General features: G+C 44.2%; 2 protein-coding genes across 2 annotated transcripts; both read right to left on the minus strand.

Moving 5' to 3' along the window:
* Nucleotides 1-3,560: 3,560 nt before the first annotated feature.
* Nucleotides 3,561-11,758, minus strand: LOC112074171 (inosine-uridine preferring nucleoside hydrolase). The gene is given in 7 exon segments (XM_070440413.1): nt 3,561-4,700; nt 4,980-5,116; nt 5,483-5,560; nt 5,563-5,593; nt 9,547-9,720; nt 10,252-10,462; nt 11,369-11,758. Coding segments are annotated over 6 exon segments (969 nt in total). The 5' UTR covers nt 10,435-10,462; nt 11,369-11,758; the 3' UTR covers nt 3,561-4,334.
* Nucleotides 11,759-17,393: 5,635 nt separating this feature from the next.
* Nucleotides 17,394-22,776, minus strand: zgc:172121 (homocysteine S-methyltransferase). The gene is made up of 8 exons (XM_024141388.2): nt 22,582-22,776; nt 22,320-22,387; nt 22,053-22,225; nt 20,878-20,981; nt 19,756-19,917; nt 18,817-19,022; nt 18,403-18,482; nt 17,394-17,591 (listed from the first exon to the last, which is right to left on the minus strand). Exons 1-8 carry the CDS (start codon nt 22,684-22,686, stop codon nt 17,485-17,487), a joined length of 1,005 nt encoding a protein of 334 aa, XP_023997156.1. The 5' UTR covers nt 22,687-22,776; the 3' UTR covers nt 17,394-17,484.
* Between the last annotated feature and the right edge of the window lie 2,923 nt (nt 22,777-25,699).

Below are 25,699 nucleotides of genomic sequence, written 5' to 3' on the forward strand. Positions count from 1 at the left end.
CCCCCTCACAGTACCATCTTAACACTGTGGTCAGACCCCCTCACAGTACCATCTTAACACTGTGGTCAGACCCCCTCACAGTACCATCTTAACACACCGAGGTACATTCTTAAAGTGGCTATCGCTAGCCGGTTTCAAAGTTCTGTTTGGCCACTTGATGCATGGAGTGAAGAAACTGTTTTTGACATTAGTCAATGTGATCTATTGTCCAGACAGGCCCCTTCATTTTCACCTGGCATTAAAAGCTTTCCAGATCTATTAATCATACTGATGTTCCCTCCTATACTAACGATCAATCTATTTAACCTCTCCTCAACAGCACCTGGTCCACTGCTACAAATCTATTCATAAAATTGATTGATGATATTTAGTCTTTCTGGTAACTTACAATTCATTTTCCAGTCCACCAGTAGTAAAAGCTTGATATTATTAGCCTATAGTGCTCTGGACAGAAGTAGTGGACTAGCTTTATATAGGTCAGATATTTTGAGACAAATAATTTCCTGTTTCTCCAGTCCATCCTGGGTAGCAGCAGGAACCCCTGGTCCACCAGCACGCCCTTTGGCAGCTCCATCTGGTCCACGAGTGGAGACACTGCACTACACTCCTTCACTCCCACCTCCACTCTCCCGGACCTACCCATCAGCACCCTGGGCCTGGCACCGGCCGCTGCCCCCACTGAGATGAGCCGTTCCTACGACCCCTGGAGGCCCACCCTCGGCAGACACGGCTCAGAGCCCTGGTTCAACCACTGAGGAGTACTCACTCCTAGCCTGGTCCCAAACCTGTTTCAGCTCGTGCCAACTCCAATGTTGTCTTTATCAAGCCAAACATGGCATGAAAATGATTGCCAAAGAGTTGGCGTATGCACAAACAGGCTGGAACTCAGGCTAACTCGCTCTCACAGATGCATACTCTTACCTGAATTATCACCTAAATGGGATATTTACGTCAACAGATCTCTCAAGTACGGATTCTGGTCTAAATCAGAAACATACCATGGTATCGGTTGTTAAACATTACTAATATACATCAAAACAAATAATTTTATCGACGATTCCCGTCTGGAAAAGGTTTAAATGTAATTTGGTAGCCCCAAACACTTTCTAACACAAACCAAAAACCCCTTTCCCATTTAGTTCACAGCAGTGAAATGCTTTTTATTCAGAGGGGGAGAGAAATACAGTCTTGATTCAGATTCATTTTATAGTAACACCTCTAAATTTAAACGAGAAAGGACGGAATGTTTTTACCGACACAGGCCAGGGGATGTCTTTTGTCTGATTGTTGTTCACTAGCTCTGGTCCAGGTTGCTGTAACACCCTGGACCAGAGCTAGGTAATGCTGCACTGTTGTGTTGGTCTGGTATGTGGCTCAGTACTGCTTTATGGTGCAGTGTTACTCTGTTGAAATCAGCACGTTTTGTGTAGCAGATGCATATAGTGCATTTGGAAAGTATTCAGACCCCTTGACTTTTTCCACATTTTGTTTACGTTACAGCCTTATTCTAAAACTGAATAAATAGGTGTTTTTTCCCCTCAATCTTCACACAATACCCCATAATGACAAAGCTAATTTATAATAAAAGGTACTTTGTTGAAGAAAGTCTTCTTGGGTATGACACTAGAATCTTGGCACACCTGTATTTGGGGAGTTTCTCCCATTCTTCTCTGCAGATCCTCTCAAGCTCTGTCAGGTTGGATGGTGAGCGTCACTACACATCTATTTTCAGGTCTTTCCAGAGATGTTCGATCGGATTCAAGTCCGGGCTCTGGCAGGGCCACTCAAGGACATTCAGAGACTTGTCCCGAAGCCACTCCTGCGTTGTCTTGGCTGTGTGCTTAGGGCCGTTGTCCTGTTGGAAGGTCCTGAGCGCTCTGGAGCAGGCTTTCATCAAGGATCTCTCTGTACTTTGCTCCGCTCATCTTTCCTTCGATCCTGACTAGTCTCCCACTCCATACCTCTGAAAAACATCCCCACAGCATGATGCTGCCACCACCATGCTTCACCGTAGGGATGGTGCCAGGTTTCCTCCAGACGTGACGCTTGACATTCAGGCCAACGAGTTCAATTTTGTTTCCCATGGTCTGAGAGTCCTTTAGGTGCCTTTTGGCAAACTCCAAGCGGGCTGTCATGTGCCTTTTACTGAGGAGTGGCTTCCGTCTGGCCACTCTACCATAAAGGCCTGATTGGTGGAGTGCTGCAGAGATGGTTGTCCTTCTGGAAGGTTCTCCCATCCCTACAGAGGAACTCTGGAGCTCTGTCAGAGTGACAATTGGGTTCTTGGTCACCTCCCTGATTGATCAGTTTGGCCGGGCGGCCGGCTCTAGGAAGAGTCTTGGTGGTTCCAAACGTCCATTTAAGAATGATGGAAGCCACTGTGTTCTTGGGGACCTTCAATGCTGCAGAAACTTCTACCCTTCCCCAGATCTGTGCCTCGACACAATCCTGTCTCGGAGCTCTACGACAGTTCCTTTGACCTTACGGCTTGGTTTTTGCTCTGACATGCATTGTCAACTGTGGGACCTTATATAGACAGGTTTGTGCCTTTCCAAATCATGTCCAATCAATTGAATTTACGCCAGGTGGACTCATATCAAGGATGATCAATGGAAACAGGATGCACCTGAACTCAATTTCGAGTCTCATAGCAAATGGTCTTAATATTTATGTAAATAAGGTATTTCTGTTTTTATARATTTGCAAAAATGTCTAAACTGTTTTCACTGTCATTATTGGCTATTGTGTGTAGATTGATGAGGGGGAAAACATTTTAATCCATTTTTGGAATAAGACTAACGTAACAAAATGTGGAAAAAGTGAAGGGGTCTGAATACTTTCAGAATGCACTGTCCTGTTTTAAGGTTTGTTTTCTAGCCTGGATACCAGTGTGTTTGTTTTCTAGCCCGGATACCAGTGTGTTTGTTTTCTAGCCCGGATACCAGTGTGTTTGTTTTCTAGCCCGGATACCAGTGTGTTTGTTTTCTAGCCCGGATACCAGTGTGTTTGTGCCATCATGCTGCTCTTTGTTTGACTAGAACACATCTGGGACCAGACTAGTTTTCTTCATTATTTTCTTGGCTGATTTGAAATGTGGTTTTATTCAGGACAGCTGACACAGTAATTATGACAGAGGACATCCTTTGAATGCAGTCCTATTGAACAGTTAGGATCTGCTTTGTTTACAGTCCACTCATGGAAACATCATGCCTGTGAAAATAAAATGAGTTCTACTGAAAATAAAAAAGCTTGTTGGAATTGATTTACAATTTGGTGAAGTTAAAGGAATACTGTATTTTCACTGAGGCCCTTTATCTAGTTCCCCAGAGTCAGATGAACTTGCGGATACCATTTGTTTGAAGGAAGTTTCCAACCAGCGCTAACACAATGACGAAGTCTATTCTATCTGCTAACGCTAGTTATCATTGGCTCACAAAACGACGTAGTGAGTTCATCTGACTGTGGAAGTAGTCAGGGCCTGAAGAGTCCCTTTAAGGGTTAACGTTTCAGGTTTATACTGTACATTTCTGTCACCAAATTGAAATTAAAGGCAGACTGAACTCATTCAAATTATTTTATTAAACAGTACAAATCAGGTGTGAAAATAAGGCCCTGAGTGTTTAGTGTTGTCTGGGTTAGTTAACATGTTTCATGTCTTACACATACAGGTATGATGTCTGTCTCAGACTCTGGGCCAGTCTGCCCACTCCACCCTAGAGGCTGTGAGAAGATACTTAAAGACAAGATGGACCAACACATATTTTGGCTGTGGGATTGCCGTCTTATCGTCTGTGACCACACACAACTAAGCTGTCATTATGGGTTTACATTGAAGATGTGAAACATGTTATCTGATTTCATTTATTTTTTCCTTCACACTATCAAACACCTGCATAGATTGGTAACTTTTTTTCTAATTTGGCACACAGAAACAAGATGCCATGAGTAACTGTGTCAAAAAAAGTGCCGCGGATTGGCCGGTAGGTGGCGCTGTTATGATTAGTCTCCCTTAAACCATCATGTCCGCCGTCCCATTTGATCTAGAGAATCTCAATTGCATCCTCTCTCCTTCTAGAAAACCCATTGAAGGTCAGAGGGGAGGGACCACTGGCTTTCTTTTTTTCACACAAGCATGATGGGACGTTAATTAACTCAGGAATCACACACTTTCAATATACTTTGTATCCCTCATTATTGTTTTGGCAGATGGATAACAAAACAAGCACTAACTGATCTAGTCTACTTTCTGTCATCCTGTGAACCCCGTTCATTGCTGCTTGCAGCTATATTGATCTACAGCGCATGGCTGACATCAGGTTGGTCTGTCTCGTAGCCTACTTCCTACAGGGTTGTCTAAGCGAAGCCATGAGTAACTGCCTGAACTTGGTCAGATCGCAGGTCTTCATGACAGAAACATGGTGTTTTTTCTTCAGTCTGTTCCTCTGGTCCAGAACCATCATCCCTCTGCATAGCTCCCCCTGTAGTTCCACCCTGACGGCACACTCTATACTCTCTGTCACCACAGAGATGTCTATACACGCTGCCACTGCGTAAGCATCGTAGGAGACAAAGCCAGGCCCAAAGTACACATCCCTCTTACTCAGCATGGCCTCCTTGGAATAACCCCAACACTTGGACGTGATCGTCTTCATCAAGCGACCAGCGGGCGTGTCCTCGTTGATCAGCTTTTCAAAGAATTCCTGGTCAATGAAAAACACAGTTACACACAAGATAAATCAAACTAAAAGGGGTATATTTTAGTATTTATTTAAGTCCTGTTGAGGTCGGGAGACCGTAGTGTACAGGGAGCATTCCTTAGCAACAACTATTTTATGAATGATTGTGTTCCCGTTCACATAATAAAATCAGGTAAATCATTCATTAGGTGGGGTTATAGGAGTGTACAGAGATGGTAAATGCTATTCTAAACGGTTATATTAGTAATACAGACCATCTGAAGGTTGCACCGAACTCCTTACCCATTCCAGTTTATTCCGACAGCAATATTCCCATGATGCTATGCGTGTAGGACAGAGGTACTCCTCCAGGACGATGAAGGCAGATTCAGGATCCATCACAAAGTTAAACTCTCCACATAGAGATACGTTCCCCTTACCTGGAAGGAGAAATACTGGTCAAAATAGGTTAAGTCCCAAATGGCACCCTATTCCCTACATAGTGCACTACTTTAGACCAGAGCCCTATTCCCTATATAGTGCACTACTTTAGACCAGAGCCCTATTCCCTACATAGTGCACTGCTATAGACCAGAGCCCTATTCCCTATATAGTGCACTACTTTAGACCAGAGCCTATGGGCCCTGTTAGAAAGGAGTGCACTACTTTAGACCAAAGCCCTTTCCTATATGTGCACTATCTTAGACCAAACTATGGGCCCTGTTAAGAAAGGAGTGCATTATATAGAGAATAAAGATGCACTTGGAAAACAACCCTTATTGTCTATGATTGATTGTGACGTTTACCCTCCATGTTGCCTCCCATAATGATGAGCTCCTTCAGGTTCTGTTGGAAAGACGGGTCCAGGCGGATGGCTAGAGCCAGTTGGTGAGCGGCCCCAGAGCCACCAGGAACACCTGGTCAAGGGAAGAGGAACAAGAAGACTGGCGGCTTAGAATGGTCACATTCCACGTATTATTATACCTTAGTGACTTAAACTATGATCATCATTCGTCCACTGTCTCCCAACGGACTGAAGGCTACCTATTGTTAAACATTATCTTTGTGTTTCTTTGTGTTTGAATAGTTATTGGGAAACTCACCCCAGATGGGGAGCCTACAGTACCTGTTTAGGGTTTCAGATGGGGGGCCTACAGTACCTGTTATAGGGTTGTCAGATGGGAAGACCTACAGTACCTGTTATGTTGTTCAGAATGGGGAGCCTACAGTACTCGGTTAGGGTTGTCAGATGGGGAGACTACAGTACCTGTTAGGGTTGTCAGATGGAGAGTACAGTACCTGTTTAGGGTTGTCAGATGGAGGGCCTACAGTACCTGTTAGGGTTTGTCAGATGGGGAGACTACAGTACCTGTTAGTGGTTGTCAGATGGGGGGCCTACAGTACCTGTTAGGGTTGTCAGATGGGGAGACTACAGTACCTGTTAGTGTTGTCAGATGGAGCCTACAGTACCTGTGTTAGGGTTTCAGATGGGGAGACTACAGTAACCTGTTTAGGGTTGTCAGATAGGGAGCCTGTTTAGGGTTGTCAGATAGACATCAGTACCTGTTTAGGGTTGTCAGATGGGGACTCTCAGTACCTGTTTAGGGTTGTCAGATGGGGAGCTCCACAGTACCATGTTTAGGGTTGCCAGATGGGGACTGACTACATACCCTGTTTAGGGTTGTCAGATGGGGAGCCTACAGTACCGTGTTTAGGGTTGTTCAGATGGGGAGCCTAAGTAACTGTTAGGGTTGTCATACTGGGGAGCCTATCAGTATGTAGGGGTTTCAATGGGGCTACAGTACCTGTTAGGGTTGTCAGATGGGGAGACTACAGTAGTTTTAGGGTTGTCAGATGGGAGACTACAGTACCTTTTAGGGTTGTCAGATGGGGGCCTACATACCTGTTAGGTTGTCAGTATGGACCACAGTACCTTTAGGGTTGTCAGATGGGGAGACTACAGTACCTGTTTAGGGTTGGCAGATAGGGGAGCCTGTTTAGGGTTGTCAGATAGGGGAGCCTACAGTACTGTTTAGGGTTGTCAGAAGGGGGGATACAGTACCTGTTTAGGGTTGTCAGATGGGGAGCCTACAAGTACTGTTTAAGGGTTGTCAGATGGGGAGACTACAGTACCTGTTTAGGGTTGTCAGATGGGAGCCTACTGTTTAGTTAGTGGACCTAAGTCGTTAGGGTGTCAGATGGGTGAGTCCTACAGTTACTGTTTATGCGCGTGTGTCACCGACTTGGGGCCACGTACCTGCTCTAGGGTTTCAAGATGGGGAGCCTACAGTACTGTAGGGTTGCAGATGGCAGACACATGACTGTAGGGTTGTCAGACTGGGAGACTAAGTACCTGTTTAGGGTTGTCAGATAGGGGAGCCTTTTAGGTTCAATAGGGAGCCTAGCAGTACGTTAGGGTGTCAATGGGGAAGCAACAGTACCTGTTAGTGTTGTCAGATGGGGAGCCTACAGTACCTGTAGGGTTCAGAGGGACTACAGTACCGTTAGGGTTGTCAGATGGGGAGATACAGTACCTGTAGGGTTGTCAAGATGAGTGTCCTACAGTACCTGTTAGGTTGTGCATCAATAGTGGGAACTACAGTACCTGTTAGTTTGTCAGATGGGGGTCCTAACAGTACCTGTTAGGGTTGTCAATATGGGGAGACTACAGTACCTGTTAGTGTTTCAGATGGGCCGACTAAGTACCTGTTTAGGGTTTCAAATGGGAACTACAGTACTGTTAGGGTTGTCAGATGGGGAGACTATACAGTCCCTGTTTAGGGTTGTCAGATGGGAAGAACAAGTACCTGTTTAGGGTTGTCAATGGGGAGCATTCATTACCTGTTAGGTGTGTCTAGATGGGGCCTACAGTACCTGTTAGGTTCAAGATGGGGAGCCTACAGTACCTGTTGAGGTTGTCAGATGGGAGACTACATTACCTGTTTAGGTTGTCAGATAGGGGACCCCTGTTTAGGTTGTACAGATAGGGGACGCCTACAGTCCTGTTAGGGTTGTTCAATGGGGGGAACTACAGTACCTGTTTAGGTTGTCAGATGGGGAGCCTACAGTACCTGTTTAGGGTGTTCAGAATGGGGAGACTACAGTACCTGTTTAGGGTTTGTCAGATGGGAGCCTACAGTACCCTGTTTAGGGTTGTCAGATGGGGAGCCTACATAACTGTTAGGGTTGTCAGATGCAGTGAGGGGCCTACAGTACCTGTTAGGGTTGTCAAGATGGGGAGACTACAGTAACCTGTTAGGGTTTGTCAGATGGGAACTCACAGTACCTGTTTAGGGTTTGTCAGATGGGGGCCTACAGTACCTTTAGGGTTGGTCAGATGGGCGCCTACACGTCCTGTTTAGGGTTGTCAATGGGAGCGACTACAGTACCTTTAGGTTGTCAGATAGGCGGAGCCTCGTCCTGTTAGGAGTTTGTCAGATCGGGAGACTACAGTACCTGTTAGGGTTGTCAAGTGGGGGACTACAGTACTGTGTTAGGGTTGTCAGATGGGCGACCTACAGTACCTGTTTAGTGGTTTCAGATGGCGAGACTACAGTACCTTTAGGTTGTCAGATGGGGAGCCTACAGTACCTGTTACGGTGTCAGATGGGGAGCCTACAGTACCTGTTTAGGGTTGTCAGATGGGGAGCCTACAGTAACTGTTAGGTTTCAGATGGGGCTACAGTACCTTTAGGGTTGTTCAGGATGGGGGAGAACTACAGTACCTGTTTAGGTTGCAGATGGGCGGACTACAGTACCTGTTTAGGGTTGTCAGATAGCGGGACAGCCCTGTTTAGGGTTGTCAGATAGGGGAGCTACAGTACTGTAGCTGTTTAGGGTTGTCAGAATGGGAGCCTACAGTACCTGTTAGGGTTGTCAGATGGGGAGACTACAAGTACCTGTTAGGTTGTCAGATGGGGAGCCTACAGTACCTGTTTAGGTTGTTCAGATGGGGCCGGGCAGATACAGTACCTGTTAGGAGCTTGTCAGATCGGGGAGACTACAGTACCTGTTAGGGTTGTCAGATGGGAGGACTACAGACTGTTAGGTCAATGGGCCTACAGTACCTGTTTAGGTTGTCAGATGGGGAGCCTACAGTACCCTGTTAGCGGTTGTCAAATGGGGAGCCTACAGTACCCTGTTTAGGTTGTCAGATGGGGGCCTACAGTACCTGTTTAGGCTTGTCAATGGGGAGCGCCTACAGTACCTGTTAGGGTTGTCAGAGGGGAGCCTACAGTACCTGTTTAGGGTTGTCAGATGGGGAGCTACAGTACCTGTTTAGGTTTGTCAAATGGGGCCTACAGTACCTGTTTAGGGTTGTCAGATGGGGAGCCTACAGTACCTGTTAGGGTTGTCGATGGGAACTACAGTACCTGTTAGGTTGTCAGATGGGCGGCCTAGTTATCTGTTTTAGGGTTGTCAGATGGAGCCTACAGTACCTGTTTAGCGGTTTGCAGATGGGGAGCTACACCTGTTTAGGTTGTCAGATGGGAGACCTCACAGTACTGTTTAGGGTTGTCAGATGGGAGGACCTACAGTATGTAGGGTGTCAATGGGACCTACAGTACCTGTTAGGGGTGTCAGATGGGGACTACAGTACCTTTAGGGTTGTCAGAGGGGACCAGTACCTGTTTAGGTTGTTGTCAGATGGGGACAGCCTGTTTAGGGTTGTCAGATGGGGGCTACAGTACCTGTTTAGGGTTGTCAGATGGGAGCCTGTTTAGGGTTGTCAGATGGGGAGCCCTGTTAGGGTTCAACGGGCTACAGTACTCTGTTTAGGGTTGTCAGATGGGGCGAGTCCTGTTTAGGGTGTCAGATAGGGAGAACTACAGTACCTGTTTAGGGTTGGCAGATGGGGAGACTACAGTACCTGTTTAGGGTTCAGCCACAGTCTGCATCATGCATATAACAGCATGTTCTGTCTGGACTTCTCCTTCCACTGTGGGTCTCTATCATCCAGCACGTCTCCCAGCCCGTCTGTCCAAAGTGTCGCTGAAAGCCTTGTGGCCCCACCAGGGGACCAGCATCCCTGGAACACTGGGATCTAGGAGAAACATACAGCCGTATGTTATGAGCTTCCCATATTACCATTTAGTCATTCAGATGAACCAAGTGTGGTGTGGATGAATGTCACACGTGTGATGATGTTATAACTGTGTCAAGAAAATTCAGACACTTGGGGGGGGGGGGTGTCCTACCTGTGTTCGTTCACAGACAGACACCTGGGCGGGGCCTTTGACGGGGGGGCTGGGTTTCCTCACCTGTCGTGCGCTTCACAGTACAGACGCTACTTGGGCGGGCGGGGGGGGGGTGAAAGCGGGTTTCTACCTGTGTGCGTTCACAGACGGACACTATTGGGGGCGGGGGGGGCATACAGGGGGGGGGGGGCCGGGTGAAGGAGCTGGGTTCCTACCTGTGTGCGTTCACAAGACAGACAACTTGGTGTGTGGGCGGGAGCTGGGTTTCCTACCTGTGTGCGTTCACAAGACAGACACTTGGGGGGGGGGGGGAGCTGGTTTCCTTACCTGTGCGTTCACAGACAGACACTTGGGTGGGGTGGGGCTGGGTTTCCTACCTGTGTGCGTTCACAGACAGACAACACCAGCAGCACATTCTGACAGACGTTGTCCACATCAGTATTCCCGAAGCAGCATGTTATCCCCAGGATCTGCAGGCCTGGAGCGGCCAGGGCCATCATTATCGCCTGGGCGTCATCTATACCTGCATCTGTGTCTATTATCACCAGCTTTTGGGCCATGGTGGCAGTGGGGTGGAATGCAGATCAGCTGCACGGGGGAACATTTGTAAAAAAAAAAAAGAAGATTTAAAAAAAGAAGCCTTGTCTTTGGAGTTTAAATTATATTTAGGGAGAACAGGAAGAGTATTGTAGATGTGCATTATCAAGTTATAAATGTCACACATAGAACATAAAAGTGTTAAATACTGCACAATTTAAAACATTTGCCCCTAATCCCCATTTCCTGTATTATTATACTTATGCTAAAATGTTTATTCTATTCTACTGAGCCATTTACTTTATGTTTCTATTATTTCCTGTTGTTTTTGCATTGTTGAGAAGGAACCTGTAAGCATTTCCCTGGACGTGTATAGCATACCGTGTGAATCCCTCTAACGCCCAGGAAGCTCGGACTCCGTTAGATAGCTCTGYAAGCGTTATAATGTAAAAATGCATTTTGTTATTCACAAACACAAAAAAATCTGGAGTTTCGCTGAACAACTTTCTAACTCAGTCTATACGAGCTCAATACATTGGAAGTGCAAAAAAGGCTTGTAAATGTTTTTGGAAAGTACACAACGAGAGTAAATGAAGACAGTGATTCGGCGAATAACGAACGTATTTTGACACTATAACGCGTGCAGCGCCCGTCTAACGGGAGGTCTAATCGGAGCTTCTCGGGCATTATGTTCAAAATAACTGAACTCGGAAACTGTAAAAAAAAAAAAAGAAGAAAACAACAACATAATAATCGGGCTCCGCGGACTTGGAAAATCGTTTTGAACGTGCATCCAACTCAGAATTTCAAGTTGGTAACTCGGGTGTATGTCTAGAGTACCATTAGCGAGAAGACAAGTCGTATGAATCGTTGACGTCTCCAACGCACAGATACTGGAGCAGTTTATCCCTAAAGAAACTTGATAAGAATTACTGTCATTCAAATACCAAGACTTACCAATATTTTAATTAAACGACCACTGCTTCGTGTTGTGCAGATCAGACTTTAGTGGAATAACAACTGCTTCCTGCTAACTGGTTGTATGTATACACGTGCCGCCTGTTCTGATTTACAACCAGGTAGCAAGTCAGAAATGACAGAATTTCTTCATTCAGACTAGCACTTGAACGCGGCAGTAGAAAACATACGACGTCCTGCATGTGAATCGACTTACTCTGGMAAGTGAGTGTTTTTGTCAATACGTGCGACAATTTACCTTGAAGAAAAAACTAAATAAATGTATTAGTCAAGAAGCCATTCCTTTACGTTGAGTAAAGTTATGCCTTCTGTGACGCGTTCAAAACAACTGGGAATTCGAAAATATCAAATTTATATATAGTTAACCGAGGACGCAACCCGGATATAGACTGTCCGTGAATCGACGTCTGCGAATAGATTTTCACTAGTTACTACAGCCATAAAGTAAAAATTGTCTACATTGTAAAAAGTTATTAAAACAAAATATGCTCTTGGTCTTGAAGCTGCAGTATGTTACTTTTTTGGGGTGACCCTTAACAAATTCACAWAGAAATGTGAGTTAAACAGTAGATCTGTCATTCTCATTGAAAGCCAGTCTAAGAAGCGGTAGATCTGTTCTATGTGTTATAGATCTGTCATTCTCATTGAAAAGCCAAGTATAGAAGAGGTAGAATCTGTTCTATGTGTTATAGATCTGTCATTCTCATTGAAAGCCAAGTCTAAGAGAAGCGTGTAGATCTGTTCTATGTGCCACTATTCTATGCTTCCCATTCTTTCATCAAAGTCTGTTTTGCGCAAACAGCTTCAAACAACTGAAAATATAATATTTTGAGGTTATTGAAAATATATTTCACAGCAGTTTAGATGGTACAATGATTCTCTAACACTATAGCGTTGCTTGTCTTTTGTGTACATAAACTGAGAAAATTAGGCGAACTATTTAAGAATTTTTCGCAACGCAGGAAATGGCGGCAAGGATACTCTGTATATAGAGACCGCAAAGGCATTCTCCAGCGGGGCAGAAGTCGATATCAAGCGCTATAAACCCAACGCTCGGTTACAATATCTAGATTAAATAATTAGTAACAAACAGCTCATTATTCTGTAAATTAAATACACAGCTCATTATACTGTATTAAATACTAAGAGGTAACGACACAGTATCAATTATAACTGTATTTAAAATACTGAGGTAACACACAGCTGACATTATAACTAGTATTATAATACTGGAGGTAAAACCAGCTCATTATACTGTATTAAAACTACTGAGGTAACACAGCTAATTTATAGCTGTATTTAAAATACTGAGAGTAAAACATAAAAGCTCATTAAATACTATATTAAATACTCGAGGTTAAACAGTTAAAACAAAGGGAAACTTTTGGGATTTAAAACTACAGGCACTAAGTACCCTGGTTTAAATGGAGATATGGATTTACAAACTACAGGCCACTAAATACCCTGGTTTAAAAAAATGGGTTGGCAGGTAGCCTAGTGCTTAGAGCGTTGGGCCAGGAACCGAAAGGTTGCTAGATCGAATCCCTGAGCTGACAAGGTAAAACTCTGTCGTTCTGCCCCTGAACAATGCAGTTAACCCACTGTTTCTAGGCCGTCATTGGAATTAAGAATTTGTTCATAACTGGTTTGTCTAGTTAAATAAAGGTTAAGTAAAATAAATTAAGATAGGAATTTCTCTCCTTTCCTGTAGAAGTCCCTTTGCTGTCATCTAGTGGACATTTGCCCTCAGCTATGTTTATAGACTGTTGTCCTTGTTTGCTGTGTTCTAGTGTACTATGGAATGGAGGTCGACCTCTACTATGGAATGGATGGCTCTCCTAGTCTTAACACTTTGCCCAGTCATATTCAAGGTTAGAACTTCCTTTCTAGGGATTCTGATGCTTCTAGCTTTGAGATGAGTTTTGATGACATATCTACAGTATTTAATGTGTATAGTATTGCTTACTAGGTGTTGTCCAAAGAATTCTGTAACCACTCCCTCTTCAAATCAGGGCTGATTGGAAAAAGCTGTTCAAAAGAGGACATTGTATTATCATTGTATTATGCGTTTTGGCCATGCAGCCAAAACGCACCACAGGTTGTAAACTTTGTTTCCATTGAACGTGCCATACAAATAAAGGCATTTTAGTTAATTATATAAAGAGTGCCTTGGTCCTTCTTTTTTTGTTGACAGCTATATGATGTGTTTCCAGTCTCCTACCCATCTCCCAGGAGGAGGCTCTACAGATTCTAAGGTTCCAGCCTCACTTTGAGGAGATTAAGTCTGGTCCCTTCACAGGCAACGCTACTCTGACGCGGTAATACTCTTGACACTGACATCTCTTGTGTCCATTGCCAATGTATATCCATAAGGACTTCCCATTACGAAATGACATGCTGAATCAACGAGAAATTCTTACTTCCTGACAAATAGACCTTCTAGGTTGATTCAGGGCTTAACATAGTGAAATATATCATTTGGTCAGTATAAATGCCATTTGGACATTTCTTATGCCATTTGGCAATTGTTCACTGACTTTTGGGTTCGGAAGCCGACTTCCTATGATCATATATGGCAAATGGACAAAACATAGGCCTTATGGACAAACTCAATAAAATAAGACAAATGTATGTCCATACAGTTACTACATATGTATATATATATATATTTTTTTTTCTTTTTTGAAGAACGGTCCAAATAGCACTTTTTATGAGGTTTTAAATTTTTTAACAAAATTTCACCCGTGGGACCTGACTGAGACCATTTCCCATATGAAAATCTGTGGTTGAACGTGCTCGCCCCCCTATGGGAGTTTTGGTTTCTTACACTTGGCATTTGTAATGTTCCGGTTGCAATATGGTTTTGATGAACTGCTGACCATTTGAGTGGTATTTGCGATTGTGTATATGGTTCGCCCAATGCCAATAAGTTGCCATTCATTTTTGCCCATTTCATGGTGGTCTTCCCTTACATAAGTATTCACACCCCTAAGTCAATACTTTGTAGAAGCACCTTTGGCAGCGATTTAAAGCTGTGAGCCATTCTGGGTAAGTCTCTAAGAGCTTTCCACACCTGGATTGTGCAACATTTGCCCATTATTCTTTAAAAAATTCTTCAAGCTCTGTCAAATCGTTTGTTGATCATTGCTAGACAACCAATTTCAGGTCTTGCAATAGATTTTCAAGCAGATTTAAGTCAAAACTGTAACTTGGACACTCAGAAACATTCACTTGGTAAGCAACTCCAGTGTAGATTTGGCCTTGTGTGTTAGATTATTATCCTGTTGAAAGGTGAATTCATCTCCCAGTGTCTGGTGGATAGCAGACTGAACTAGGTTTTCCTCTAGGATTTTGCCTGTGCTTAGCTCCATTCTGTTTCTTTTTTATCCTGAAAAACTCCTCAGTTCTTAACAACTAAACTCAGCAAAAAAAAGAAACGTCCCTTTTTCAGGACCCTGTCTTTCAAAGATAATTTGTAAAAATCAAAATAACTTCACAGATCTTCATTGTAAAGGGTTTAAACACTGTTTCCCATGCTTGTTCAATGAACAATAAACAATTAATGAACATGCACCTGTGGAACGGTCGTTAAGACACTAACAGCTTACAGACGGTAGGTAATTAAGGTCACAGTTATGAAAACTTAGGACACTAAAGAGCCCTTCTACTGACTCTGAAAAACACCAAAAGAAAAGATGCCCAAGGTCCCTGCTCATCTGCGTGAACGTGCCTTAGGCATGCTGCAAGAGGCATACGAATGGAGATGTGGCCAGGGCAATAAATTGCAATGTCTGTACTGTGAGACACCTAAGCCAGCGCTACAGGAGACAGGACGGACACCTGATCATCCTCGCAGTGGCAGACCACGTGTAACAACACCTGCACAGGATCGGTACATCCGAACATCACACCTGCGGGACAGGTACAGGATGCAACAACAACTGCCCGAGTTACACCAGGAACGCACAACCCCCCATCAGTGCTCAGACTGTACGCAATAGGCTAGAGAGGCTGGATTGAGGCTCGTAGCCTGTTTGTAAGCAGGTCTCACCAGACATCACCGCAACAACGTCGCCTATGGGCACAAACCCACTGTCGCTGACATAGACAGACTGTCAAAAATGCTCTTCACTGACGATCACGTTTGTCTCACCAGCGTGATGTCGGATTCGCGTTATCGGGAAGAATGAGCGTTACCACTAGGCCTTACTCGGAGCAGGATCGATTAGAGGTGGAGGTCCTCATTTGTCTGGCAGCGATGTGTCACAGCATCATCGGACTGAGCTTGTGTCATGCATGCAATCTCAACACTGTGCGTATAAACATCCTCCACACCTCTCGTACCCTCCTCAGCTACCCTCAGCATGATAATGCCCACCAGCCATACTGCTCGTTCTGTGCGTGATTCCTGCAAGACAGAAATGTCAGTATTTCTGCCATGGCCAGTGAATAGCCCGAATCTCAATCCCATTGAGCACGTCTGGGACCTGTTGGATCGGAAGGTGAGCTAGGCCATTCCCCCAGAAATGTCCGGAACTTGCAGGCCTTGTGAGAGTGGGTAACATCTCACAGCAAGAACTGGCAAATTTGTGCAGTCATGATAGAGGAGATGCACTGCAGTACTTAATGCAGCTGGTGTCCACATCAGATACTGACTGTTACTTTTGATTTTGACCCCCCCCCTTTGTTCAGGGACACATTATTCMATTTCTGTTAGTCACATGTCTGTGGAACGTGTTCAGTTTGTCTCAGTTGTTGAATCTTATGTTCATACAAATATTTGTATATGTTAATATGTTAAGTTTGCTGAAAATAAACGTAGTTTACAGTGAGAGGACGCTTCTTTTTTTGCTGAGTTTACAAACATAGCATACCCATAACATGATGCAACAACCACTAAGCTTGAACATGAGCAGAGTGGTACTCAGTGATGTGTTGTACTCAGGACAAAAAGTTAATTGCTTTGCCACATTTTTTGCAGTATTAATGTAGTGCCTTGTTGCAAACAGGATGCATGTTTTGGAATATTTATATTCTGTACAGGTTTCCTTCTTTTCACTCTGTCATTTAGGTTCGTATTGTGGAGTAACTACAATGTTGTTGATCCATCCTCAGTTTTCTCCTATCACAGCTATTAAACTCTGTAACTGTATGATAAGAGCGTCTGCTAAATGACTTAAATGTAAATGTAAATGTATTAAAGTCACCATTGGTCTCATGGTGAAATCCCTGAGCGGTTTCCTTCCTCTCTGGCCACTGAGTTAGGAAGGACGCCTGTATCTTTGTAGTGACTGGGTGTATTGATACACCATCCAAAGTGTAATTAATAACTTCACCATGCTCAAAGGGATATTCAATGTCTGCGTCTTTTTTTATATTTTTTACCCATCTACCAATAGGTGCTCTTCTTTGCGAGGCATTGGAAAACCTCATTGGTCTTTATGGTTAATTCACTGCTCTACTGAGGGACCTTCCAGATAATTGTATGTGTGGGGTACAGAGAGGAGGCAGTCATTCAAAAATCATGTTAAACACTATTATTGCACACAGAGTGAGTCCATGAAACATATTATGCTACTCGTTATGCACATTGTTTTCTACTCAAAATATTTAGGCTCCTTGACATAACAAAGGGGTTGAATACTTATTGACTCAAGACATCTCAGCTTTACATTTTTTATAAATTTTAAAACATTTAAAAACACACAATTCCACTTTGACATTATGTGGTATTGTGTGTAGGACAGTAACAAAGAATGACAATTTAATCTATTTTAAATTCAGGTGGTAACACAACAAAATGTGTAGAAAGTCATACATTAATTTAGAAAAAATMAATTTTACAATAAAGCTGTAATGTTAAAAAAGTCTAGGGATGTAAATACTATCCAAATGCTCTGTATATAACATATGTTGGCAGTATGAGGGTTAATAAATCATTTATATAAACTCATATCAAAAGTGTCATTTTAAAATAGTTATTAATTGCATAATCTGACTGTGGGATTACATACTGTAGCAGTAATAAGAGCTGTAAGGTCTTCCCTGTCCACGCTGTGAAGCATCAGACCCAAACATGTCTCCATGTGTCTGTCTTAAGGTCCTCCCTGTCCCCGCTGTGAAGCGTCGAACCCAGGCATGTCTCCATGTATCTGTCTTCGTAGCTCCGCTATGTGAGCAGGACTGATGCGACAGCACCCTCCTGTTGGAAGACAAAACATCCTAGTTCRGGGATGGGCTACTTTGATGGGGGTCGGGGTTCACAAAATATCTGAACTCATCAGTGGCGCGCGGGTCTGTGTACCCACAACCATACCAAGACATGCAGTCAGAGCCGGCCCTATCCATACCCACACATTCAGTCAGAGCCGGCCCTAGCCTTTTGGGGGCCCTATCCATACCCCAGTCAGAGCCGCCCTAGTCTTAGGGCGCCTATCCATACCCACACATTCAGTAGACCGGCCCTAGCTTTTGCCCTATCCATACCCACACATTCAGTCAGAGCCCGCCCTAGCTTTTGGGGCCCTATCCATACCCACACATGCAGTCAGAGCCGCCCTAGTCTTTTAGCGGGCCCTATCCATACCCACACATGCAGTCAGAGCCGGCCCTAGTGTTTTAGGCCCTTCCATACCCACACATTCATCTGAAGTCTGAGCCGGCCCTAGCCTTTTGGGGGCCCTAAGCAGTCAGAGCCGGCCCTAGCCTTTTGGGGGCCCTATCCATACCCACACATGAAGTCAGAGCCGGCCTTAGCCTTTTGGGGGCCCTAAGTGAAATTCTGTTGCCATGGGCTAATTGAGTACCTGTCAGTGACTGACATAACAGAAAAACTGTTGATGCACAACATTTTGAAATTGCACCTTGTGTATTCTACCTAGCAACAGTAAGTTGAGACCCCGACTGAATTCCTAAAAAAACATTGATCTGTAAATTGATTTGCAGGCCTACAGAAGGGGGTTGCCCATCCCTGTACTAATACAAAGACAACATTAGTTCAGCTGTTGTCTTACCTATAAGTGCACACCCTTGTTTCATCCACTCCAGACTCAGTTCAGCTATTGAAGATATTCTATTCGCTGGTTTTTTCCACCTTTTAAATGATAAAAAGTTCAAAATCAATACAAGAGATTCACTCAATACTCACTTGAAACAACTGAGGAATCATCATGGAACTGTTGACTGAAGTGAAAAGTTGATATAGTCTAGATTTCGTATACTACAGCAGACATCAGTGTGTAGCCAAATGATAGTGTGTGTTTAGTACTACTACCTGGATGTGTCAGGTCACAGACCTGTGTAAAGCCAAGGTCTTCGTCCCCAAATAGCACCCTAATCCCTATTTAGTGCACTACTTTTGACCAGAGACCCCATAGAGAATAGGGTTTCCATTTGGGATGCATCCAAGGTGATATAGTTTCACTCACCCAGAGTATGTATCCCACTCCTCTCCACTGTTGGGGTACACCACCCAGCCGAGGTCTGGTCTCCTCTGTGTCCTGGCTGAGTCTAGGAGGGGCTTGACCAGGGCTGGAGGACAGCAATTCACCCCTACAGCCACCAGCTGACTGGACCTACTGGCCAGCTGGACCGCCTCAGAGAAACGACTGCTGTCAGATATACACTGGCCATCCTGAGGAGAATAGAAGACATTTCACTGTATTCTTACATCCCATATTTAGAGCAACAAACACTCAAACTGGACAGTTTTTATCTCAATCTCTTCATTCAAAGACTCCATCGTGGACGCTCTTACTGACAGTTGTGGCTGATTTTGTGTGATGTATTGTTGTCTCTACCTCCTTGCCCTTTGTGCTGTTGTCTGTGCCCAATAATGTTTGTACCATGTTTTGTGCTGCTGCCATGTTGTTGTCATGTGGTGTTGCTACCAGGTTGTGTTGCTACCATGTTAGTGTCATGTTGTGTTGCTACCATGTTGTTGTCATGTTGTGTTGCTACCATGTTGTTGTCATGTTGTGTTGCTACCATGCTGTGTTGTCATCTGTTGCTGCCTTGCTATGTTGTTGTTTTAGGTCTCTCTTTATGTAGTGTTGTGTCTCTCTTGTCGTGATGTGTGTTTTGTCCTATATTATTATCTATATTTATTAAATCCCAGCCCCCATGAGGCCTCTCGGTAGGCCGTCATTGTAAATGAGCATTTGTTCTTAACTGACCCGCTTATTTAAATAACGAGAATCAATGTGTCTTTCCTAGATCCCTTGCGTCCTCTCTCCTTGCCTATTTCTCAGAACGCTTTGGTAAAGAATGTTTAAGGGTAGGAACTTAGGAGACGAGGAGAAAGGACGGCGAGGAACCAAGGAAAGACAAATTGAGAAAGAGTCTTAATTACATATAGCGAGAATTACCTTACAGGAGAAGGCCAGCCATGCTTTAGAATCTGGAAACTCTCTGAGCAGCTCCACCAGAGCTTCTGCCTCCTTCACGCTTGGGATGGTTTCCATGGCAATGAGATCGACCCCTGCTGTAACTAGACAGTGGACCTGGGGGCGGTGCCAGGCTTTCAGTTCCTGGAGACACAGAGAGAGAGAGACATTTCAAAAAATGTGGGCACAATCAGAATGTGGACAGATCAGGACAAAGGACGCATGTTAGCAGTAGGTATAAACGAGGCTAGAGACTGAGTGCAGACAGACCATAGGAACACTAGTCTACTATACTGAACACAAATATAAACGCAACATACTGAACACAAATATAAACGCAACATACAACGTTTTCACTGAGTTACAGTTCATATAATTAATTCATTAGGCCCTAATCTATGGATTTTCACATGACTGGGCAGGGGCGCAGCCATGGGCGGGGAGCCAGGCCCAGCCAATCAGAATGAGTTTTTCCTCACAAAAGGGCTTTATTACAGACAGAAATACTACTCAGTTTCATCAGCTGTCTGGGTGGCTGGTCTCAGACGATCCCGCAGGAGAAGAACCCGGTTGTGGAGGTCCTGGGTTGGCGTGGTTACACGTGGTCTGCGGTTGTGAGGCCGGTTGGATGTACTGCCGAATTCTCTAAAACGACGTTTGAGGCGGCTTATGGTAGAGAAATTAACATTCAATTATCTGGCAACAGCTCTGGTGGACATTCCTGCAGTCAGCATGCCAATTGCGGGCTCTGTCAAAATTGAGGCATCTGTGACATTGTGTTGTGTGACAAAACTGCTTTTATTGTCCCCGGCACAAGGTGCACCTTTGTAATGATCATGCTGTTTGATCAGCTTCTTGATATTCCACACCTGTCAGGTGGATGGATTATCAAAAGGAGGAATGCTCACTAACTGGGATGTAAACAAATTTGTGCACAAAATTGGAGAGAAATAAGCTTTTTGTGCGTATAGGAACATTTCTGGGATCTTGTTATTTCAGCTCATGAAACCAACACTTTACATGTTGCGTTGTATATTTTAGTTCAGTGTAGATAATGATAGGTCAACCCCAATGTGAGTGGTTTCTTGGCATTGCCTGCCTTACCTCAACACTCATCGCCGCAGCGTAAGCGCCAGTGTACTCCGAGCCGTTGTGCAGAAACGCTCCGTAAGGTCCAACAGAACCTGCCACCAGAGGCACCATGCGATCTGAGAAAATAGAAAGATACCAACGTGAACAACTCTGATCATAGAAATAAGAGCTTCAGAGACATCTTGTCCAAATTACAAGATCTCTGAGTGCCTGGCTGAGCTGGTAGGTCCTGAGCAGCTTAGCCAATGTTTGCAATGATGATGAAAAAAATAACATCCAATCGCTAATGAATAAATAATAATAAYTGATTGGATTTATATAGCGCTTTCCTACCAACTGAGGTTCCTCAAAGCGCTTTTCATAGTCGGGGGAAACTCACCTCATTCACCTTCAATGTTTACGAATGCCTGGAATGCAACAGTTTTGTGTACAACATGAAGTTTGTAATTAGACTGAGTGTCTGTGTCTTGCTGCGTTCCACCTCTGGGCAGCCAAATGTTTTAGGAAGCCAAGCATGTATTCRGACCGGTGAAAAGAGTCTGACAGCGGGCGACTTTGTTATGCGTCACCTGATGCCATAGTTATGCCATATATGCTGATATTGTGGAGAGAGTAAATAGCTGTAACTCAGCAGCTAAGAAGAACATGAAATCGCTAGACCCGTCTGTTTGTTTCATGCTTATGTTTGCAATACTTACAAAGTTTGTACGAACAGGTCGATAATGTATTTTGTGTAAAACATGTAAATGTAGCTGAATGAAGCTTACTCCTCTCCTGAAAAAAGAACATGAATTTGCTCTTATTGAGGCATGAGGAATGCAATAGTTAGATCAGTTGTGTACAACATGAGGTTTGTAGGCTACACCAGTGACCAGACAATGTGTAGAATTGCAGGAAATGAACTCAAAGGTTAAAAAAAACTTTTAAAAACAACTCTGCTATCAAGGGCCCCCCCGCCCCTAAAATGTGTGTGTGGGGGGGCAACAACATTTTGCTTTGGGCCCCCAAAAGGCTAGAGCCGGTTCTGACTGCCTGTGTGGGTATGGATGTGGTATGCAGACCCGTGAGCCACTGCGCCGCCACCCCCCCATGATGAGTTCAGATTTTTTGTTGCCCCCCCCCCATCAAAGTTTCCCATCCCTGGGCTAGAATGTTGTCTCCACCTGTAACTTACAGTGCCTGCTCACCTGATGGAGGTTGGTCAGCCATAAACTGTTTGACAGTCTCTCTGGCYAGAGTCACTCCTGACATGATCAGTTGGTTGGCCTGTTCAGGGGTGATGTCCAGGTGCCTGGTGAAGCCCTCAACACTAGCCTGGTACGTGGCTGTAGTTATCACATCAGCACCAGCACACAGAAACCTAGGAAGAGAGAGACAACACATCTGTAATGCTTTGCAACGGTAAAGGCAGAACTACAACAACAATCAACAAGGGTCTATGTTAAACAACTCACCTGTAATGAGCATCTTTAATAGCCTGTGGGTTAGTATGTAGCAGCCTTGCACTCCACAAAGGATCTCCCTGTATCCACGCAAAACATTCTAGTCAAATATACAGGATGGGAAGTACAGGAGRATATTCAWTACGCCGATTCTGTTGCAAACCTGCATTTGTCCAACACAATATTTCGTTTATGTTGCTGTTTGGAATAATGTAATGATTACAACCCAGCTCTCTTTGGAATTACTCATAAAATGCAATTTGATGTATTTCACCTGTAATTTACAACCTGTTGATTCCAGTTCTGTTGCCAGTCCACCATCTACAATAAGTGGACCCCGACCAWCATCCATTAATTTTAGAATATCCGTTTTGTCCATGGTCACTTACTGGTAGTCTATCTCACTCGACCATTTATCTTTGACTAACTTAAAGTAACGTTACTAAGCCGGTGCTGCACCTTGTCCTCTTCCGGTAAAAGCAAGATCGGTTATTTATTAACATATTTAACTACCCCCATCTCTGACAAAATCTAAACAGAAGAAGTCAACCCACGTTGCGCAAGGGGTCATAGTTTCTACTTCCGGAAACAACATTATTATTTTTGCTTTCGTTGCTAATTCTGTGCAAATTCCCGTCCTATATTTATGTAAAGCGTCCAAGTTATTTATTTGTTGTTATAAAATAAATTTTGCCCGTGTTAAACATTTCTGCGCATGTTGCTATGGTGATATGTTGTAAAACGAAGCTAACTGCTACTTTAGCCACACGAGCTGTCGTCATCGGGGATCTCTATCTAAAATAATGGTAAGATAAAGCATCGCCAGCTACCCTTCGTGGTTTCATAAATGTAGGTGCTACCAAAGCATTAAAAGACTTGCTCTATACATGTTTTGAAATGGTGTACGATTTAGGTAGCAGTGAACCGTCGTTTGCGAACTTTGGCTAGCATAGCTAGCGCAATGACTGTATATGAATGCGTTAGMTAGCCAACCAACCAAAGATTAGATTTTTTTTAAGAGAAACTTTATTTAACTAGGCAAATCTGTTAGGAAAAAATATTATTTACAATTACGGGCCTACCGGGGAACAAGTTAACTGCCTTGTTCAGGGGCAGTACGACAGATTTGTACCTTGTCAGCTCGGGGATTCGATCCAGCAACCTTTCAGTTACTAGTCCAACGCTCTAACCACTAGTCTACCTGCCGCCCCAATGCAGACAAAAACAAGATATGTTTGTCATTTGAACATCATACAACCAAACGAAGTTACTTGGTCAGTTGAAATACTTTACGCAAAATAATACCTTTTTGCTTGCTGACTTTAGGCTMCCCAGGCCATTGTGGTAAATTAGTTACCGTATTATCTACCGGCAGATGGCGTCATTTCCCCACAATGAGCTGTCCAGGTTGTGTGATGGACAGAAAATCTGTCAGTAGAATCATGTTTGTTCTACTGTTTGGCCTCTATCTCTAACGTCCCACAGTGTTATTCATAATTTATAGCTGCTATGAAGGCATTTGTGGGGAGAGGATGGTGACAGCATTTTGTCCAACACTTACATGCATATCGTTTTGTCTTTCATATCATTGGCCATGGCTGGTCTCATCCGTCCATGACATGTCCAAACTAGGAGACCAGTACAGTAAGTATGACAGTCAAGTAAACTGAATTTGGCTTACCTGCCAAGCAATCAGTTGACCAACTGTGATAATGCACTGACTGAATGTGATGTGCATTGTACACTAGCTTAGAGGTACATCGGCAGATTCGGCATAATAAATATGCTCACAAGGCCTGTATTCACAAAGCGTCTTATAGTAGTAGTGCTGATCTAGGATCAGTTTTGCMTTTTGGATCATAATGAATAAGACTGGGGTAATTAGCTAGATAAATAGAGCAGCTTTGTGAATACGGACCAGTACCATTTTCTTAGCATTTTTGTATTACTGAATAACAATCTCTTACCTAGTCTATCGCTCACTGTACGTGATTCRTTTTGTGAGGAATATTGATCTGCCTTAGTGCAGGCAGCAGCAGGAGATGTTTCCATTGATAGCACTGTGGGACAGCAGGTGTCTGAGAAAGAATGGTCTTTCTCTTCCCAGAGCTGGCTGAAATGAAGGCCCTGCTCTGTGTGGCTGGAGACCACATGGATCTAGTTATCACAACTTGGCCTGGCTAGCACAGATGTTAGTTTAGGCTGGGTGTACACTGCACGACTTTCAAAATACTAACATCGCTGAGCCTCTCACATTCAACTTYMCTGTAGTCTTGTTGTCTTGCCAACGTAGTGGTGCGTATACTAAATGATGTGGCAGAGACGGAGGGTCACACACTACAAGATTCTTCASTTRGTCGTGAGGATTCTCCACGCCACCACGCTGTCTCTCTAAAACAATGTGATTACAGTGTTAACGTAGCTACAACGAGCTGTGGCAAAAATCAGCCTCACATGTTTTCAGTCAGACATTGACGCCTTGCCATATAGAGTTGAAATATCTAGCCAACATTTTGAATTGAATATCATWGCTTGTGAACTTCAGAGCTGTAACGATTTGACACTTTGGTTAAAGTCATGGCTCCTGCTCGAGAGTCTTCACATTCTGGGTGATGTGATACAACGTCATCATCTCACGTGCCTCTTCTCTGGTGAGCTCTTATTGGCTATTGCTGATCATCATTCTCAAAACCTATAGGCCTTCAGTGTGTGACAGGTTTGTGTTTTATTTTAATAACAAAAAGAAATTGTACCCACTTTTTTCGATCTTGTCTCATTGCTGCAACTCCCCAACGGGCTCGGGAGAGGCGAAGGTCGAGTCATGCATCCCCCGAAACATGACCCGCCAAACCGTGCTTCTTAACACTCGGCCGCTTAACCCGGAAGCCAGCTGCACCAATGTGTCGGAGGAAACACCATTTAACTGACAATCGAAGTCAGCCTGCAGGCACCCGGCCCGCCACAAGAAGTCGCTAGAGCGTGATGAGCCAAGTAAAGCCCCCCCTGGCCAAACCATCCCCTAACCCGGACGACACTGGGGCAATTTTGTGCCGCACTGTGGGATTCCGGGTCAAAGCTGGATGTGACACAGCCTGAAATCAAACCCGGGTCTGTAGTAACGCCTCAAGCACTGCGATGCAGTGTGTTAGACCGCTGCRCCACTCGGGAGGCCCAGGTTCATGATTCTGAAAGGACCGTAATGACTAACCTGCCCTCTAAATACACCTCTGCTGTCTTCAACCAGGATCTCAGCGATCACTGTCTCATTGCCTGCGTCCGTAATGGGTCTGCGGACCACCCCTCATCACTGTCAAACGCTCCCTAAAACACTTCAGCGAGCAGGCCTTTCTAATCGACCTGGCCCGGGTATCCTGGAAGGATATTGACCTAAT

This window comes from Salvelinus sp. IW2-2015, unplaced genomic scaffold, assembly GCF_002910315.2.
Source record: "Salvelinus sp. IW2-2015 unplaced genomic scaffold, ASM291031v2 Un_scaffold2523, whole genome shotgun sequence".
NCBI lineage: Eukaryota > Metazoa > Chordata > Actinopteri > Salmoniformes > Salmonidae > Salvelinus > Salvelinus sp. IW2-2015.